The sequence below is a fragment of the Podarcis liolepis genome (assembly GCF_965112155.1).
Source record: "Podarcis liolepis genome assembly, chromosome: 5".
Taxonomy (NCBI): domain Eukaryota; kingdom Metazoa; phylum Chordata; class Lepidosauria; order Squamata; family Lacertidae; genus Podarcis; species Podarcis liolepis.
In genome coordinates, this window is record NC_139556.1 from 17697400 (window position 1) to 17716034 (window position 18635).

The 18635-nt window shown below is 46.9% G+C and overlaps 1 protein-coding gene across 30 annotated transcripts in view; it reads right to left on the minus strand.

Moving 5' to 3' along the window:
* CAMK2G (calcium/calmodulin dependent protein kinase II gamma) overlaps nucleotides 1-17962 on the minus strand; it is a 162429-nt gene extending 144467 nt beyond the window's left edge. For 9 of the 30 annotated variants that reach the window (XM_083502621.1, XM_083502636.1, XM_083502623.1 and 6 more), the window contains exons 1-2: nucleotides 16746-17203; nucleotides 14773-14867 (exon numbers count right to left, since the gene is read on the minus strand). In XM_083502621.1, coding sequence (XP_083358747.1) covers nucleotides 14773-14867; nucleotides 16746-16810 — 160 coding nt within the window. In that variant the 5' untranslated portion in view covers nucleotides 16811-17203. Of the gene's footprint in view, nucleotides 1-14772; nucleotides 14868-16745 lie in introns of all 30 variants that reach the window. The other 21 variants (XM_083502611.1, XM_083502639.1, XM_083502634.1 and 18 more) reach the window with 9 other exon arrangements.
* Nucleotides 17963-18635: the final 673 nt, after the last annotated feature.

Consider the following 18635-nt stretch of genomic DNA (forward strand, 5'->3'; position numbering starts at 1 on the left):
AAGCCCAACAAGGGTGTACCCATTATTTGCATGAGCTCCACAGAGCAAAGTTATGATGTCAATCAAGCAGCAACTCTCTGCATAATCAATGTACAGTACATAATAGTCTGGAGCTCCTTTTATTGCATCTCTGTTCAAAGGGGAAAAAATCGCCCTACTAATAAAATACCCAGTTCTTCAAGCTCATAAACCTATTTGTGCACACTCCTTGTCTGCCTTCCTGTATGTGTTTCCATTAAAGTTGAACTGTACAAGACTTGGGCCTACGAACACAACTACAGTGGTGCCCGCCCCGCAAGACGAATGCCTCGCAAGACAAAAAACTCGCTAGACGAAAGGGTTTTGCGTTTTTTGAGCTGCTTCGCAAGACGAATTTCCCTATGGGCTTGCTTCGCAAGACGAAAACGTATTGCTTTTTTTCATGTTTGTTTCCTTTTTCTTAACACCGTTAATACAGTTGCGACTTGACTTCGAGGAGCAACTCATAGAACGCGGTGTGGTAGCCTTTTTTGAGGTTTTTGGTGATTTTTGAAGCTTTTCCAAAACTTTTCCGACACCGTGCTTCGCAAGACGAAAAATTCGCTAGACAAAAAAACTCGCGGAACGAATTAATTTCGTCTTGCGAGGCACCACTGTATACAGATTCAAAAAACTACTTCCTCTTACAACTATCTCCTCTCCCTGGAATACTGCTGAGTTACATTGCTTAACGACATCATTCAGTAACACTACCGTCCAAGTCCATGTGGACAGTTATAATTGACTTACAAGATGGGTGGGAGGGTAAAGCGACAAGCGTGACTTTACTTAAAGCGTCCACAATGTTTACCAGGCAGTGGCTTTTCTTCAGTCAGAGAGTGCCTGCACAATCTCTGGCCAAAAAGCATGAGGCTTGAGGAAGCCCTACTAGCAATAGTTATGAGGCAGCACAGTGCTTCTCAGACTGTGGACCACCGCTGGGTCTCAGCAAAGCATCCCCTCGCTTCCCCACTGCCTTTTGGTTGGGTCAACACCAGCAACTTCCCAGCTCCCCACATGCACAATCCATAGCTACATGTGGGAGCTGGTTAGAGAGCAGAGTGAGGCTGTAGCACCCTAAGTAGGGGAGGAAATGGATGCTAAGCAGAGAGGCAGAGGGGTCCCTTTGAGTGTGGGGATGGCTGAGGGCGAGGAAATTGAGAAGGGCCCAGGCAGCGGCTGCTGCACACCCTGCAACCCCATTTTCTCTCCTCCTTCTTCCTGCACAGTCTCCTGTCAAGACAGGAAGCCTCTCCTCCCTCTGAAAGGGCCAGAGAGGACACTGAAGGAAATGGAAAAGAGGAACAAAAAAAGTTACCATTTTAGATAAATTGGTAAAGTTTGGAACAGAAAAGGGTGACGTGAGGGGGAAGACGCTCCAGGGGGAGGAAGTGAATGTAAAAAAAAGCCAAGAGATAAAGCCTCCTTTAAAACCCTCTTCGCCAGTAAGCTCTGGCCAAGATACGGAGGGCCCAAAGAGGGATTAGACAGCAGAAAATGATGTAAGTAATTGCTAGCTATTTATGCCGAATTCCACCTCCATCCACCAATGTTTTGTGACTGGTGGGCCTCAGTAATCTCCAGCCTCTCAAACTCCAGTTTAGGAGTTGAATAGCATTGTCTTCCGTTTCATTTTTGAAGCCAAATTCCAACAAACCAAGACTTACTCATTTTTACCCCAAATTTCAGAAGTAACCCAGATCTGACCCCAAACTGCTGGCAGTTTGGGTCTCGTTCATAATGTAGAGCTGGGCCTATTGAAGATCTCTATCCCTCGGCCTGAAGCAACATCACTACTGGTCAGAACGGAAGGGATGGGGTACCTGGGGGTACCTTCAAGATATTGTGGCACTACAACTATAATCATCCCTGGCCACTGGTCAACAACGTCTGGACTGTTTCCTATCCCTGCACCAAGTCCTGTAACTTTACTCATAAATATGACTCAAAGCAATGTAGGAACACTAGAGCAGGCTTCCTCAACCTCGGCCCTCCAGATGTTTTCAGACTACAATTCCCATCATCCCTGACCACTGGTCCTGCTAGCTAGGGATAATGGGAGTTGTAGGCCAAAAACATCTGGGGGGCTGAGGTTGAGGAAGCCTGCACTAGAGAAATACAAAAAAACAATTACCATAAGTACCATCAATGAAGACCATAACAACAAACATATCTATGAAAACAAAAGACAAGTCTAGCAAATCATGAGCTCACATGGGGGGGGATCCTACCCTTCTTGGATCCATTGCATGGGTAAAATGCCACTGCCTCAAACCGGGGCTTTTTACCCAGATCCTGAGTGATCTGTTGATTCTGGATTAGTTCCAGAATGAACAGGAGGGCACCTGTTCAAACCTAATCTAACCAGGAGGAAAAGGTTTGCAATAAGAATTATTTGCCTTCCATCGGACTTAGTAGACTGAATTGGTCAAAAATTTAGAAAATCCGGTGTAAGGGATACTAGTCCCCATCCTTCAGCCCCCCCCCCCCACTTCTGGAGCAGGTAATCCTAGACTCGACACGATCGCAAACAGGACAGACAAACAGCAGACTGAAATCCTGCCTGCTGTAGCACATTTATAAAATATACAGCGTAAACCGAGAGGCAACTTGTAAGCCAGGCTGATCTTGCCCACGCACTTCACTATACAGAGGGAGAGCACCAGTTCCTTGCTGAGACAGACCACAGCAGGGCAGCTCCCTTGCCCAGACCCCTGGTTCTCTGCAAAAGTCATTCCCAGCACCACAGAGATAGCGTTTCCGTTAAATATGTTCCCGAGCTTTTGGCAAGGTCAGGAGCCCCGTCACGTAAGCTCTTCTATTCCAGTGATCCCTTCTAAGTCAATTTGTTCCAACAATAAATAAAGATTCTATCACTACAGTGTGCATCATATTGCAACGTTGCGTTATAAGCAGGCAATCCCAGAAAGGCGAGGGAGAGAGTCGAGGCAAAAGGCAGCTGGCACAAGGGGAAGGCTGCAGTTTATGACATCAGCTTATTACTACTCCCCCCCCCCCCAATACATCTATCCCTGGAGCCGGGAAGTGTGTGCAACAAAACACAAAGCACAAGACTTCCAGCATCACGGCGACACAGTGTCCCCATTAAAGAGAAAAAGACTGACCAACAGCACGATCACTGCTTATTGACCTGTATCCATTCCTGCCCTAGCTGACCTCAAGCCAACAAGACCCAAGACACATACAAGTCGAGAAAACGCTATTGTGGCCGTTTCTGCTTTCGTCCTCTTGAAACAAACAGGCTGAGCCCAAGGAAATATCCACTCATCTGCCAATGTTGTGGCAGCTTTTACCTGTGCTCCACAAGCTAGGAGGAGGCTGAGCAGCAGGGGGGCATCGCAAACCACACTGACTGCAAGGCAGTTTTGACAAACAAGCCAATATTGCGCTTCATCTTGGAGAGTTAAGACTGCATCTAAGGCACAAGTGTGTAAATTGGTGGACAGGTCTTTTATGTTCTCAGCACCCGGCTTCCCTATATGCAGACCAGCTTGTATTCTTGCACTCTGGACACTGATACTAGAAACTGTGCTTCAGGCTTCTGCAAACTTGTATTGTAGATTCTCATTTTCCACGACGGACCTGCCTAACTAACCTGCAGTGCAGCACACTGTTGCCTGCATCCAATTGAGTTGTGTGCGCACTGAGAGAGGGGGAGGGGAACAGGCTGACTTCACTCCAGCCCTGCAACAGAATTCTCGACAAGGAAGAACAGTGTGCCATCCCTGAAGGGATGGCAAACCGATTCCGCCACCCGCCCACTTCCCAATACTCAGCCCAGATTTCACTTTAATTCCTACCAGCCATGTCAACAGCTAATCACAACTTCAAAAAAGCCTAAAATAAACTGGTGTTGTATGTGTTTGTTATATTATTAATTAGCGTTATGAAACAATGCAATTTTTTTTAACGTAATGGAACCATTTCCTTGGGGGGGGGATTAGAAATGGATAATTTTCCTCCCCAAAAGTTACCATACGCTTTGCGGTAAAGCAAAGATGTTTTTTTAAAAAAAATAAAATGAAATGCATGGGTAATAAGGTCGGAGGCATTTCAAGAAAAGCCAAAAAGGTGCAATTTCTCAGGGTGCTCTACACCCTGATTTAGAGAGCACTTTTCTGGACTACAAGCAAATAAAACTTCCTTGAACTGGTTCAGACCACTGGTTCCTCTGGCCAAGCGTTGATCTGGTTGCTTGAGGCTCACTTGAATGGAGGTCTTTCCCAGTCCGGCTGTCTGGGGACCCTTTTGGCTAAAGGTGATAGGCTAGGACCTGCTCCACCCCAACCTCAGCCCACTTTCGCATGCTCTCATAGACCCTCAACACACTCCTATAAGGTAAACCATTATCGTCACTTCCATTTTGCAGAAGATGGGAGCTGATGCTGAAAGATATTGGCTAGATATTGAAGATAATATGCCCAGACTGTCTTGCCCTGGTGAGCAACCTGGCTGCTGAATTCTGAACCAGATGAGGTTTCTGGACCCTCTTCAAAGGCAGCCCCTTGTATAATCTAACCTAGAGGTTACCAGAGCATAGACAAGAGATGTTAGGCTATCGCTGTCCAGATATGGGTGCTGCAAGGTCACCAGCTAAAACTGATGGAAGGTATTCTGAGCCACCGAGGCCATCTGAGCCTCAAGCAACAGCAATGGAGGTCTGGCAATTCACGCCCTTCACCACCACACGACAGCCAGCTCTATTGTTCTATGCATTTACCAAACATTGACAGCCACCTTCAAAAAGACGTTGCGTGCAATTCAGCAAGAAGCTTCCCCACAATTTCAGTGTAGGTCATGGACTTTCATTTATACATCCTAAACTCAAGATGCAGACGTGTTGATTTGCAGATGTTCCCAAGACCAACTTTCAATTTTACTAAGCAAATCTAAGAACTGGCTAAGTGCCAAATATTCTGCAAAGCGGGTCTTTATCCCTTGCATACAAACCTGTATAAAACTATTTCATAAATAAACTTTTTCAGCATCCCTGGCTCAGACATTCTCCAGGTGAAGCTTAGGGTACTCCTGTCCCCCACTAACTTTGAAATTAGGTGGCTGGCCAAAAATTTGTTCCACGCAAACATTTTCTAGTTGCTCAACATCAGAATCAGGATAGTCGAATAGTCCTTCCTACCGAGTTCAATATTTGCTTTATTATTCCACCAAGAGAACAAGTTTGAACAGACTAGCTTCTCAGCACTGTTTATTTTAAAGACATCAGTACTATATTTGCTGTGAGGGCTTGGGTGAAAAGTGCTACAAAAAGAGTGGCAAATTACTGCCGCACAATGACTTCTGATATTTAGCACAACAGTTAACGTGCATAATAAACAAAGCTCATTAAATAAGAAGTCATCTATTAACCGCCCAAGATGGATGCAATTTCCTCTACCCAATATTCCTGAGATTCTGTCACACAGTATACTCCCTTTTACATTCAGATTTTTATTGGCAGCAAACAAAACCCAAGGTAAGTTCACACCTTAAAAAGAGCAGTGAATTCCACATACAAGCACACATACAACCAGGCCTTTGGGTGATTAATCTTGTAGTCCTTTTAAATGTGGGGGTTTTTTGGGGGGGGTACTGGTTTGTTTTCGTTTTTCTTGTTTTATCATATATTTTGTGCTTTTGTATTGTATTTTTATGTTGTGAACCACCCGGAGATCTGCGGATGAAGAACGGTACACAAATTTGATAAATAAGTAAAATAAAATGTGAAAAAGCAACATGAAACCCTTGGTTTCACCATAGTGCACTGGACAAGCAGTGATTGCTGCCCATGTTGGAAAGTGACCAGTGTTCTTTCGACTGGCCTAGAAGCAAGTCTGGCAGCCCATGAAGCAGGGATGGGGAATTCTTGGCCCTCCAGGTGTTGCCTGACTATCATAATCCATGACCAGTGGCCATGCAGACTGGGAATCTTGGGAATTCGAGCCCAAGATGTGGAAGGCAATAGGTTCTCCAAACCTTCCTTAAAAGATGAAAAAGGCAGACAAGGCTGAGACACAGGATTCCAGCTGCTGCAAACAACAGGAGGGGAGAGTGCTCTTGTGCTTGAATCCTGCTTGCTGGGCAGCTGCTCAGCCACTGTGTGAACAGGATGCTAGACTAGATGGGTCATTGGCCTGATCCAGCAGGTTCTTCTTGGGTTCATATGATTCCATGGCAGTCTGTATGCCAACCTTAAGCACTAATGGTCTAAGGCACAGCAGTTACACTGCTGTGCCTTACTGGCTCCCATTACGTTTCCGAGCACAATTCAAAGTGTTGGTGCTGACCTTTAAGGCCCTAAACGGCCTTGGTCCAGTATATCTGAAGGAGCGTCTCCACCCCCATCGTTCTACCCGGACACTGAGGTCCAGCACCGAGGGCCTTCTGGCAGTTCCCTCACTGCAAGCCAAGTTACAGGGAACCAGGCAGAGGGCCTTCTCGGTAGTGGCGCCTTCCCTGTGGAACACCCTCCCACCAGATGTCAAAGAGAACAACAACTACCAGGCTTTTAGAAGACATCTGAAGGCAGCCCTGTTTCGGGAAGCTTTTAATGTTTGATGTATTATAGTATTTTAATATTCTATTGGAAGCCGCCCAGGGTGGCTGGGGAAGCCCAGCCAGATGGGCGGGGTATAAATAATAAATTATTATTATTATTATTATTATTATTATTATTATTATTATTATTACACACCCAGTATGGCAGCCTCTCCACTACTGCTTGCCTTGCCACCGCCACCGCCACCACCCTGGCAGCAGATAAAAGAACCAAGAGAGAAAACCATTTTCTGGCAACAAAAACTTACAACCTTCCCCTCTGCCCCCACAAGTAAGTTCCAAAATGACACTCGCCGAAGCTCAGCAGGGATGGAGCAACAGAGCTGAAGAAGAAGCTAAAGTCACACACAGTTAGAACTTTGGCATGATGGACCACAAGTCTCTTGTGGGGAAAGAGAGGCATAGCTCTTAGTGGGAAAGGTCCTATGTGCTTTACACTGAGAGTAAGTAGCAGGGGGAGGGGGAGCAGCTTCATTTTAGAGTGAAGATGCCAATAAAGACTTGAGTTGGGGTCATTCCCCTTTATCTGAGCAGAAGACCTACTTGGTAAAAAAAATGCTGATAAGTATGGCCATTTTTAATTCCACTCAGTTATATCTTGCTTCTGCTGGTATTAAGGAATTTCTAAGAGAGTTGTGGTGTGCTTCTCCCACCCACATTACCAGGGCAGCATCACGAACCGAAAAAGTGTCAACAGTGAGCATACACTTTAACACCTCCCAAAACCTGGTGCCCTCCAAGCACCTTGGGCTCCAATTCCCACCAGCATGGCCAATGGTCAAAGATGACAGGAATTCTACTCCAACATCACCTGCAGGGCACCAGCTTGGAGAAGGCTGCTTTAGATGCTGCTGAAGAACTTGCCCTTCTCTGCTGCAGTGTTGCAGTGTAAACAACAACATTCTGTTAAGCCAAGCAATAGGTTTTGTGCCAAGGTCACTGATGGTTCAAATTCTGGAAGGTGGTACCTCAGGTTAAGAACTTAATTCGTTCTGGAGGTCTGTTCTTAACCTGAAACTGTTCTTAACCTGAGGTACCACTTTAGCTAATCAGGCCTCCTGCTGCCGCCACGCAATTTCTGTTCTCATCCTGAAGCAAAGTTCTTAGCCTGAGGTACTATTTCTGGGTTGGAGAAGTCTGTAGCCAGAAGCGTCTGTAACCTCAGGTACCACTGTACTCTTTTAAGTTTTGGCAGTGTGAGGTTCTGTGCTGCTATGTTATTAATTACCGTATTTTTCGCTCTGTAAGACGCACCAGACCATAAGATGCACCTAGTTTTTGGAAGAGGAAAACAAGAAAAAAAAATATTCTGAATCTCAGAAGCCAGAACAACAAGAGGGATCACTGCGCAGCGAAAGCAGCCACCCCTCTTCCTGTTCTGGCTTCTGTGATAGCTGCACAGCCTGCATTCACTCCATAAGATGCACACACATTTCCCCTTACTTTTTAGGAGGGAAAAAGTGAGTCTTATAGAGCAAAAAATACGGTATATGTTTCTTTACTACATTCATATCCTGCCTTTCTTCCAAGTGGCTGGCAGCTATGTGCATAATTCTCCCGCTGTGCCCTGTGTCTTATCTCCACAAGAACCCTGAGAGGTAGGTTCGGTTGAGAGTGACTGGACCCAGGGTCACCGGATGAGCTTCATGGTCGAGTACAGATCTGACCCTGGTTCTCCCTGGTCCTAGCTGAGCACTAACTATAGCGGGTAGACAGACGTAAGGTAGGGGAAGAAAGGCTGCAAGCATGAGTCAAGCAGGGAGCAGGAGCCAGCCCGGCGATCAGGGAGATCCCCGCCTCCACCAACCTCCCCATCCCTTTATCAAGTCACTGGCTGACAGGTCTTCAGCCATGCCTTCTCTAACTTCTAGTCAGTCAGAACTTGGAACAAAGTAAAGATTACAACGGCTGAAGCGAGTGAAGCAAGCTATCATCTCCTTTTTGAGTGTTCCCTGAGAATCAAACATTTGCTGATCCGTTCTAAACTGGTTTTATGCAGCTTTACAAGAAAGTCCATAGGTATCCACCACCCAAAAAATAATAGAGCTAGAATATGATGCAGCAAGCTACAGCAATGGGAAACGGTAGTTATTTAAGGAAGCAGCAGCCATCAAAGTAAATTCATGACCTAGAGACGAAGCCCTGTGCTCCTGTAGTTTTCTTAGAAAGCTGCTTAGAAGCCATTCCAATTCATAGGGACAGTGAATTGGGGCCTCCTTCGCTGCCAGTATGCAGTTTGACCGCATTATCTGGTGTCACTTTTGCTCCAATACCTTCCAAGCCTAATATTTAGTCACCGCCTTGATTCACATGCCTGCCCTGCAACACCACAGAAACTGAACACCTCTTAGGCCACCGAGAGCTATATCTGATCCTACATACTCTGCCAGATTCCATTCGTTTCCAGCACAGGTTCCTTAGACACAGATTCAAGGAGCCTGCCTCTCTCTCTGCCTCACTCCTCTGCCAGCTTTATACTTCTCCTGTTTTATTCCCTACCGTTCCAAACATGGCACCCACAAACCCCATGCCCCATGCAGCTATTCTCAGAAATGTTCAGTTTAATTAACTCACAGTCACCATCACACAGAATTTTCCTATGACATTGAGGCTGTCCCTCAAAGCCATCCTGCCCTGGTTGCTTCCACTGATTTCAAGCTCATTAGTTTGCCCTCTATGTAGTTGGCAAACGCCGACGGGCCGCAGTTTGCTGCAACCCAACAGCTGTCTGGGTACTTAAAATCTTAGGCGAGCACATTATCTGATGGTTTCGGATGCCATGGCAACTGAGTGACAGATATTTACTTTCCCCAAATCGCCCCAGTTTTTACGCTCCTATCCCAACTTGCACATTCACCCAGGGTAGACCCAGGCAACCTTCCTGAGGTTTACTTTGCAATCAGAGACTCACATGGAACAGTCACACGGCAAGCTTCTTATACATGATGCTAAATCCAACACGCCATCTATTTGGGGAGAAGGGGGCGAGAAAAGCTGGAATAATATTTTTCAGCAAGGACTGCGCTGCCACCGTCCTCTGATTTTCTATCTATCCCTCCTCCATCCAGGGGCACAGCAGCCAAGTAAGGCCCATGCTTCTTGCTGCCATAGGCAATCTGTAACTTTACCCATACAATGTCTTATTGTATGCACAACAGTTAAATAATAAATAACACATTAAATGTTCAGGAGTTGCTTGGGAGAATATATTCATATTTTCGTTTTTAAATATCTGTCACTTCTTTATTCCCCTCTCCCCTTTACAATGGTCTGAGATGTGGTTCAATAATATTTGGGACAGAGCTAGTTCAGAACTGGGCTTAGAAGAATTGCTAATGGGGTTACAAAGGAAAATGCCTTTGATGAAACCTGGTCTCCCTTCTTTTTATACATAAGGGAAGAAGAAAGGAAAGCTCTCCCATCAGCCTCACAAACCTGTCTGTGGAAAACCTATTATGTACTGCCAATGTTTTAAGGCTGCGTGAAACAATATTTGCCTGGCACCTGCTTCATATAATACAGGTAGGTGGTTTAAAAACTATTTTATTTTCTCAGGTTTGGCTGGCTTTGTGACTGCTTTGTTACAATATGTATTGCTTTGTGCTGTATCGTCTGTTTTATTGAATTTGTATGTAGCCATTTTTAATATATATTTAAAACCAATTGTCTGTTGAAGCTGCTTACTTTGGCAAAAAAGTAGCTTCCCACACCTCGTAACATATAAACAAAACACACACCAAGTTACTAAAATCCCTCACCTCCACGACACAGCACCTCTCTTCAACTCCACCACAAAACCCAGGCAATTGCCTATGCAAGAGAAGGTGACCCAATATGGAAAGGATGCCCATTACTTCTGCACAGGATCTTCCCCAAACATCCACACACTCTTCCCTTATTCACAGCTCTACTGGTTTCCAGTTTTCCCTTTGCTCAGACTGAATTATAAATTAAATTAAAGGGATCCTTTAAGGCCAACCCTTATTCTTCACTGTTCCCAAGGCTGTACATGGGTTCTACCGACTTCCCTTTGTACCGTTGTCACTGGTGTCCATGAAAACTCCCATTTAATTTTAGACTGCGATACCCTTCAGGTTATCTGTCTTATACCCCTGCTCTGCATTGCTGCAATATGGCTAAGACACCATCCTGTTCTGAAGAACGGTGGCTGAAACCCACCCCACCCCAGTTTAGGTAGCCGAACCACTCCACATATCCTCAAGCAATTTTCTTCTCTACCCCCCACCCTAACAAGACCATAGTCATTTTGGTGACAACAGCACCCAGACAAAAGTGGAGGGAGGTTAAAATAAGCACAACGCTATACCAGAACCCAGATGGAGATGCAAATCACCACCATCAAATTAATCAGCTGATCAGTGGAAAGGTGGCAATAAGCTCTTTACTTAAGCTAGTGTACGGGGTGGGGTGGGGGGGTTGCCCCAGAGAGCTGGCCAAGGTTGAATGTGTCCCTCAGACCAATGAAGGCCTGGTTTCCCCTGGTTTAGATTCAGTCGCCCAAAGCTACACTTAAACTACCAAGATATTAATGAGAATTACTTGCTCTTTCCACCACCACTCGGCACATCCTGAGCTATTCCCTTTCCCACTCTTACAAATATCTCCGTGAGCAAGTTACGTTGGAGAAAGCAGGAAAGGGGTTGCAACACAGCACTACTATCCAGTTGCACACCAATACACTAAGGCTGCAATCCTAACCCTGATTACCTGGGAGGTAAGCCCCACTGAATTCAGTAGTACTTACTTCTGAGTAGATATGGTTAGGCTTGCCCTGTAAATCATCATTTCATAGGCATTTCAGAGTACCAGTGGGAGACTTTCAACAATATTCCTGTTTTGCAATAGGAGACCGAGACAGAGAATTTGCCTCAAATCCAGCCCACAGCGGTTCCTCTGCCACAGAGCACCAGATCCACAATTCTGGTCCCCCATCTTCTTCTACCACCTGCACGAATTCATTTCAGTAATAACAATTTAGCATTTATAACAGCACTTTTATTGAGTATTCACAGGGCTTCGCACGCGATCTGTGAGCAATTCTTACAGGAACCTTGTTAAGTACAGCTTTATTATCCCCACGTTGCTGATGAGAGACTTGAAGCAGGGAGAAGAGCAGTTAGCCTAAGGCCACTAGGTTCACGGTCATGGTATGAGCTGAAATGGGGGCTTCCTGGCTTCGAGCCATTAAGCCAGTTCTTAAGACCAGTGCAGGGGGGAAGAAGCTCAAGTCAAGCAACTTCCATTGCAAAAGGGGCCGAGGCTATAACTGCTGGAGCTGCTCAAAAACCTGGAGAATATCCAAATGCCTAAATGGAAGCAGTGCAGTTGCAGAACACTTGCGGGGCAACTGCAAAGGGAACAGAATAGGAACAGTACATTTTACAAAAGGCAAAGCCTTCTGCGGAAGATGAAGGCCGCTGCATGTCTTTAGTTACATTAAAACCTGAAGTGTGCGCCTGTTTCTCATCCAGAATGTCCTCATCTCTTGAAATTAACTCAGATCAAGGCTGGTAATACGTACTCTGACTTTACCTGAAAACATGCTTGCTACACATAGCTGATTACTAGACAATACAAATAACAGTTTGCCATAAACGACAGTGGAAGAAGGCTGCTGTTTTGCACCATAATTTCTAGCATCTAATTAATATGGTTGCACCAATGTGTCTACCCTATGAGGAACGGGCGGCAGATCCTGGATCGATGGTCAAATGTTACAGAACATTTAGGTGCCAGCCAAAACCTTCCTCTTCTCCCAGGCCTCTAATTAAACAATCGGTGGCCTTTTAAATGGGAGGGGGAAGGTAACTCTTTTGTTTGTTATTATGTTATGTATTTTTGTGTGATCCTCAAATGAAAGGTGGTATAGAAATGCAATAATAATAATAATAATAATAATAATAATAATAATAATAATAATAATAATAATAATAATACCATTTATGAAGGCATAATACAAGATCTATTTCACCTTTTATATTTTCCAGGGAGATTTATTGGAATGTTTTAGTGCAAGTCCTTTGCTGTTATGGTCTACGGCTAGATACAAGTTTTAAAAATCATTTGGAAGATATAATACGCATGCTTCACGGTGACCCGTTGAGCCCTTCGTGCACAACATGGTAGACTTCTTGACACAGAAATAAGTCTCCATGCATATATATTTTTTAAAAGATGCACCACAATGTTGAATAGATCCATTAGATCTGGGGAAAACAAAAAGCTCATCACTTTCAACGCCATTAAGATTAGTACTCTTATAAAATCAATATTCCACAAAAGACTATGTATGAACCTAGATTCCTTCAGGGGAGCTTCTCTTTTTGCTGCCAACAGTGAGGACTGCTTCAATTGTTTGTTTGTTTGTTTGTAAAATGCACAGGTGTGTTTTACTTCATGCTATCATGACTAGGTGCGGTTCTTGAGAGCGCATGTTTAATCGTATGTGCCAACTCCATAAATACTTTCAACCCATCCTATACATACCTACTCAGAAGTAGGTCCCTCTTTGTTCAGTGGCAATTTGTCGCAAGACAAATGTCTCTATTCCTATGTACTGCAGAATAGCCACAAAAACAGCACTAACTCTTTAACAAGGATGGCTTCCACACGGGTAAGTTCTGTTTCACTAACCTATTAAGATACATTTGAGAATGCCAACAAGCATTTAGAGGTGATCCAGTTGACAGGGTGTACTTGGACTTCCAAAATACGTACAACGAAGTACATCACCAAAGACTCCTAGGTAAGCTTCACCGTCAGAGCATAAGAGGAATTGTCATTTGTGGATCAAGAACAGGTTAAGCAACAGGAAGCAGAAAGTAGGAATAAATGAACAGTTCTCCCAATTGAGGGATGTAGAAAGTGGAATCCCCCAAGGATCGGTATTAGGCCCCGTGTTTTTCAATTCGTTCGTAAGTATATCTAAAACTAGGGATGAGCAGTGAAGCTGCCAGGTTTGTCGGTGATACTAAATTGTTCAGGGGGGTTAAAGCAAAAAGGGATTACAAGGAGCTCCAAAAGAATATCTGCAAACTGAGGGAACGGGAAGTGGCAAATGCAGTTCAATGCAAAGAGATGCACATCAGGGCAAAATGTCGCATCTTATACACATGTAACGTTCATGGGGTCTGAACTAGCGGTTACTGACCAGGAATGAGAACTTGGGGGTCGCAGTGGACTGCTCAATGACTGTCGAACCAGTGTGTTTGGCAGGTGTGAAAAAGACAAACTCCATGCTAGGATGTCAGGAAAGAACTGAAAATAAAACTGCCAGTATCACAATGCCATTATACAAATATATTGGTGCAAATGCACCTGGAATGTGGTGCACAGATCTGGTTGCCTCATCACAGAAAGGATATCAGAGAGTTGGAAAAGGATCAGAAAATGGCAACTCAAATGAGGAAAGTTCACGACGTTTGGGATTTTTTTAGCTTTGAGACGAGGGGACATGATAGAAGTGTATAAACTATTATGCATGGGGCATGGAGAAAATCAGAGTGCAGCGGAAAGCTTTTATCCCCTTCTTGTAACACTAGTATCAAAGGGCATCCAGTTAACATTCTTAACTGGATTCTCTTAACATTTTTTAAGAGAAGGCTCAGGGCAGACAAAATAAAATACTTCTTCACGTAGTTAAACGATGGAATTCACATCCCACCACCTTGGATGGCTTTAAAAGAGGATTAGACAAATTCATGGGCGATAAGGTTTTCAGTGACTACTATCTCAGACGTCTCTACATCCACCCTAAGAGGAAATATGCTTCTGAATACCAGCTGCTGGAAACCGCTGGAAGAGGGAGTGTTCAGGCTCTGCTTCAGGCAATGAGGATAGCCATTGCAATAACAGGTTGGTCAGTGGCCTGATCCAACAGGTTCAACGCGCTATTGGTGCAGTACTAGTGCAATACTATAGGCGCCAATCCCAAGTAAGAGACCTAATTCCAGGGGGGGGGGGAAATGGGACCGATCTAATCCGCTATCAAATTTGAAAACACACACACACCAAAAAAACCCCTAAATTTGAACAATGACACAAAGAAGGGCCCAAAGCTGGCGCTTTTCACAGGATGCAAATGAAAAGTTTTAATGATCCATTTCATGTCACGGAGCTGCAGGACAACTTGATCAAAAACAGCGTTCATGCACTCACCTCTGGCCGACAGCTTCTTGGTATTGATTATCTTCGCAGCGTACTCCTGGGATGATGTTTTTTTCACACATCTCCGGACCACTGAAAAAGCTCCCCTGGAACAAAAAGGAAAGGCTGAACCTGTGAAACTGGTTTAAACATGAAGCCCGGATCAAGCATCATAAACTGAAGGCAAACCAAAACCTCATGATCTACATCAAAGTATTTAGCCAAAGTCCATACTGAGTGGCTACAAGTATTTTAAAAGAACTGAAAACACAGCACTTCAAGAATTCCAAGTGAAGAGGGAAGAAGAGAGGTGCATGGAAGGATGACTAGGGTGGGTACAAGAAGATCTGGTTCCCACAAAGAGTAGAGCTTTGATTATGAAGTTCTTTTGCAGGAGCTCATTACATCACCTAGACACACGCCTGCATCGTACACATAAAATCTAAATAAAAATGATAATCTGATATGCAGACAAGAGGAAGGATTTTGCTGGTGTTTGCATTACCTCTTCTGTAGCGTAACTCTAATTAATACATATTTATCAATGCAAGTTGAGCAAGGTGTTTGTGGCAAAAAAAGAGAGAGGTGAGTAGGTGCGCTGGTAAGGAAACGATGCCAATTCCCGGAAAAGCAGGGAGATGTGGCAACGGAGTCTGGAAAACAGCCTCCATGAATGGTGACAGAGAGGACAGAGTAAGTGCAGGACAAAAGATGGGGGGGGGGGAATCCACCAGAGCCTTTTCAAAGGGGGAGAACGTTCCTCAGGTGCAGAAGGCAGCCTGCCTGCACCCTGAAACGAGAAACCAGCCAGAACAGCAGACAAGCACAAACACTCAAGGAAACAAAGAGCAACAGAAACGGCCTGGTCTGGGCAGGAGATACATTTCTTTCCCACCTATCTTCACCCACATCCATTTCTGTAGGCAAGTCAGAAAGAAGCAAGGCCGGTAAGGAAGATGAGAAGTGGCTCAAAAGGGGGTGGGGGGGGGAGAAAAGATACAGCAGCACTCAGGGACTGGTGCAAGAAAGGAGGAGGACTCAAATGCAGCAATACCTGGGGTGCATCTACCCCCAACCGCACACACACAATGTATTCATCCCAACCAGAATATTGGGCAAATCTCCTGCAGAATACCGAGGGAAAGAAAAACAAAAACAGTGTCTGTTTAAGATCAGTGCTGGAGTAATTTTTTTTGGGGGGGGGGGAAGCATTGGCACAGGGAACCTCCCTTGATGCATGAGAAATGCAGCAATGTCCCTTGTAGTGCAGAAATGAGGAGGGGGGGAGGAAGAATCTTGGAAGTTGCAGGCTGCAGCAACAGCAGGGAGGGTGGCATTCAGACGGAAAAGCAGTTCCTGGGTTAAAGCAGCAGTATCCAGCTCAGCAGCGGGTGGGATCCCCTATTTCTCGGGGCAGAAATAGCCCCCATCCTAGTGGGGGGGGAGCAGACCCTCTGGACTGCTTGCCCCGGCTTCGTTCCCTCCCTCGAGCTACTTCCTCCAACTGCCTTGGCATAACACAGCGGAGCACATTTCCTCCCGGGCTCGCTTTTGCAAAACCCGGAGACCCAAGCGCCTCTGCTCCGGTTTAACGGAGCCGCAACACGACGGCCTACATTCGCACGGATGGCACGGGCTATTAAGGCTCCGTTCCAATAACAGGTAAGGGAAAGTCCGCATCGGAGAGGAAGGAGGGAGGGAGAGGCTCCGAGCAGAGAAAAGAGAGTTTGCTAGAAAGACTTCCTGAGTAGAAACTACAGTTAGTAGTAGCACCAGAAGGGAGGGGAGGGCAAGGGAAGAGGAGCCCCCCCCCAAGGAGCGGGGGACCCCAGATCGGGATCGGAGAAGGGGCGAGAGGGGATCCAAGGGGGAAGGCGGAGCAGCGCCCGGCCGCAATAACAGCCCGGCTGCCAGGAGCTGCGCCAAAGCGAGGAGGGAGGAGGAGGAGGAGGAAGACACCGGCGAGGAACGCCTGGGCTGCGTACTTGCCGAGCTCCTCGTACAGCTGGTATTCATCGGTGAAGCGGGTGCACGTTGCCGGGGAGGCCATGTTCGCGCTGCGGAAGGCGTTGCAGGCTCGGCGGGCAGGCACGCTCAGCGCCGCCGCCGCAGGGACATCGGACTGGGCGAGGCTGCGAGGGCTGGGACGGTCGTCTCCTGCAGGAGTTGCTGCTCCTCTCCTACTCCCTCGCTCTCACTACTTCGGCCTCCGTCTCCTCCTGGCGGAGCTGGTGCCGGCGTGCCTCTCCGCCCAGCTGTGCGCTCCCGCCCGCTTCACTGCGCACAGTCACCGCTCCCCGCAGAAAGACGAGGAGGCGGAGGAGGCGGCGTCGGAGGCTGAGCGCGCCCAGCACCGCGAGATCTTCTTCCCGGGGAGGGAGCCGAGGAGGAGACGCCGCCGCCGCCGCCTCCTCCTTCTCTCGTCTCGTCGCCCTCCTTCCTTGCCTCCGCCTACCAGCCAGACCTCCCTCCCCAGAGGTGTGGCCGGAGGGAGCGCGGGCAGACTCGCCAGCAAGGGAGGAGCTGGGCGCGGGCTGCGCTTGCGTGAGGCGGCGGCGGCTGCTACTTGGTTTTCTTCACAGCGAAGGAGCCCGCCTTCCCCAGTCTGGGCAGCCCGAAGCGCTGCTTGCCTTCCGCCTCACAGACAAGAGGCAGAGATACGGTGGTCGCGCGCGGAGCTTCCTCGAATGGAAGCGCGCCATTCGGCTTGGCGAGCGTTGCGCTGCCAAGTAAAGCGCAAGGCGGCAGCGCTTCTGTGAGGCGTGAGGCGCGTTTTCCCCTCAAGTCCTTTCGGAGGTTGGCGGATAGAAGTCCCTTCTATAGAAGGCCCGTGGAATGGTCGAGTTGGAAGGGGCCCTGAGGGTCCTCTAGTCTAACCCCCTGCAATGCACCCATGACAGGTGGCCAGCCAACCTCTGCTTCAAAAACTTCCAGGCGAAAGTTCAGCTCCTATCTTCTTTTTTTACCACCTTGCTCACCAGATGCAAAACAGAACGGGAGGGGGACCACAACTGACCCCCCCCCAGACCCCACATGGGAACTTTAAAGAGGGTTGGCCCGCGCTCCTCCCCCCCCCCTTTTGCAGTGACAGGAGAGGCGCCGCTGCCTCCCGCGCTCTTTCTAAGCTATGCGCGCGCGCACGAGGGGCGGCGGAGCGCAGCCCTGCCTCGCGCTGGCTGCCCGCGCCAATCGGGCGAGAGCAAGACGGCGGCAGGCGCTTGGTGACTCTGGCTTTGCGTACCCCGGACCGGATGCGCCTTGGTGAACGCGGGGGAGAGGGCGAGGGGGCGGGTCTCGTCGCTTGGAACGCCGTTGCCATGATAGGACAGGAGGCGAAGGGAGGCTGCCCAAGCCGTTTCTTCGCCAGAGCAGGGTCTGCAAACGGGGGAGCTGGTGGCACTCGAGCAGGTGCAGAGGGCGCCCGCGCAATTATTTTGAAACGGGTTCTATATCTCGCGCAGGGGCAGTATCGTAGCCAATGAGGTTGATCCGTGCGATTTTTGCTAATTGAATATACACGCACACATATGAAATAACCCTGCTCTGCAGCCAAAAGCAGCTTTTTGGTGCAGCTTTTTAATGGATGCAGAATGAAACTTGAGTGCTGAAACCCACAGTGGAAAAGATAATCCGACCCAGGAAAACAGCATTTAACCGATAACAGTCCACGGCAAATTCAGCAACTGCAGAAAAACAGCAGGTGCCTTTTAGAAAGCCAGATCGGGTCTTAGTAAACTGTTAATATTATTATTATTATTATTATTTATTGAATTTATCTACCGCCCTATACCCGGAGGTCTCAGGGCGGTTCACAGAACAAAATCAAAATATAAAACCACAAAACAAATAATCAAAACACAACCTCAGTGCCAAAT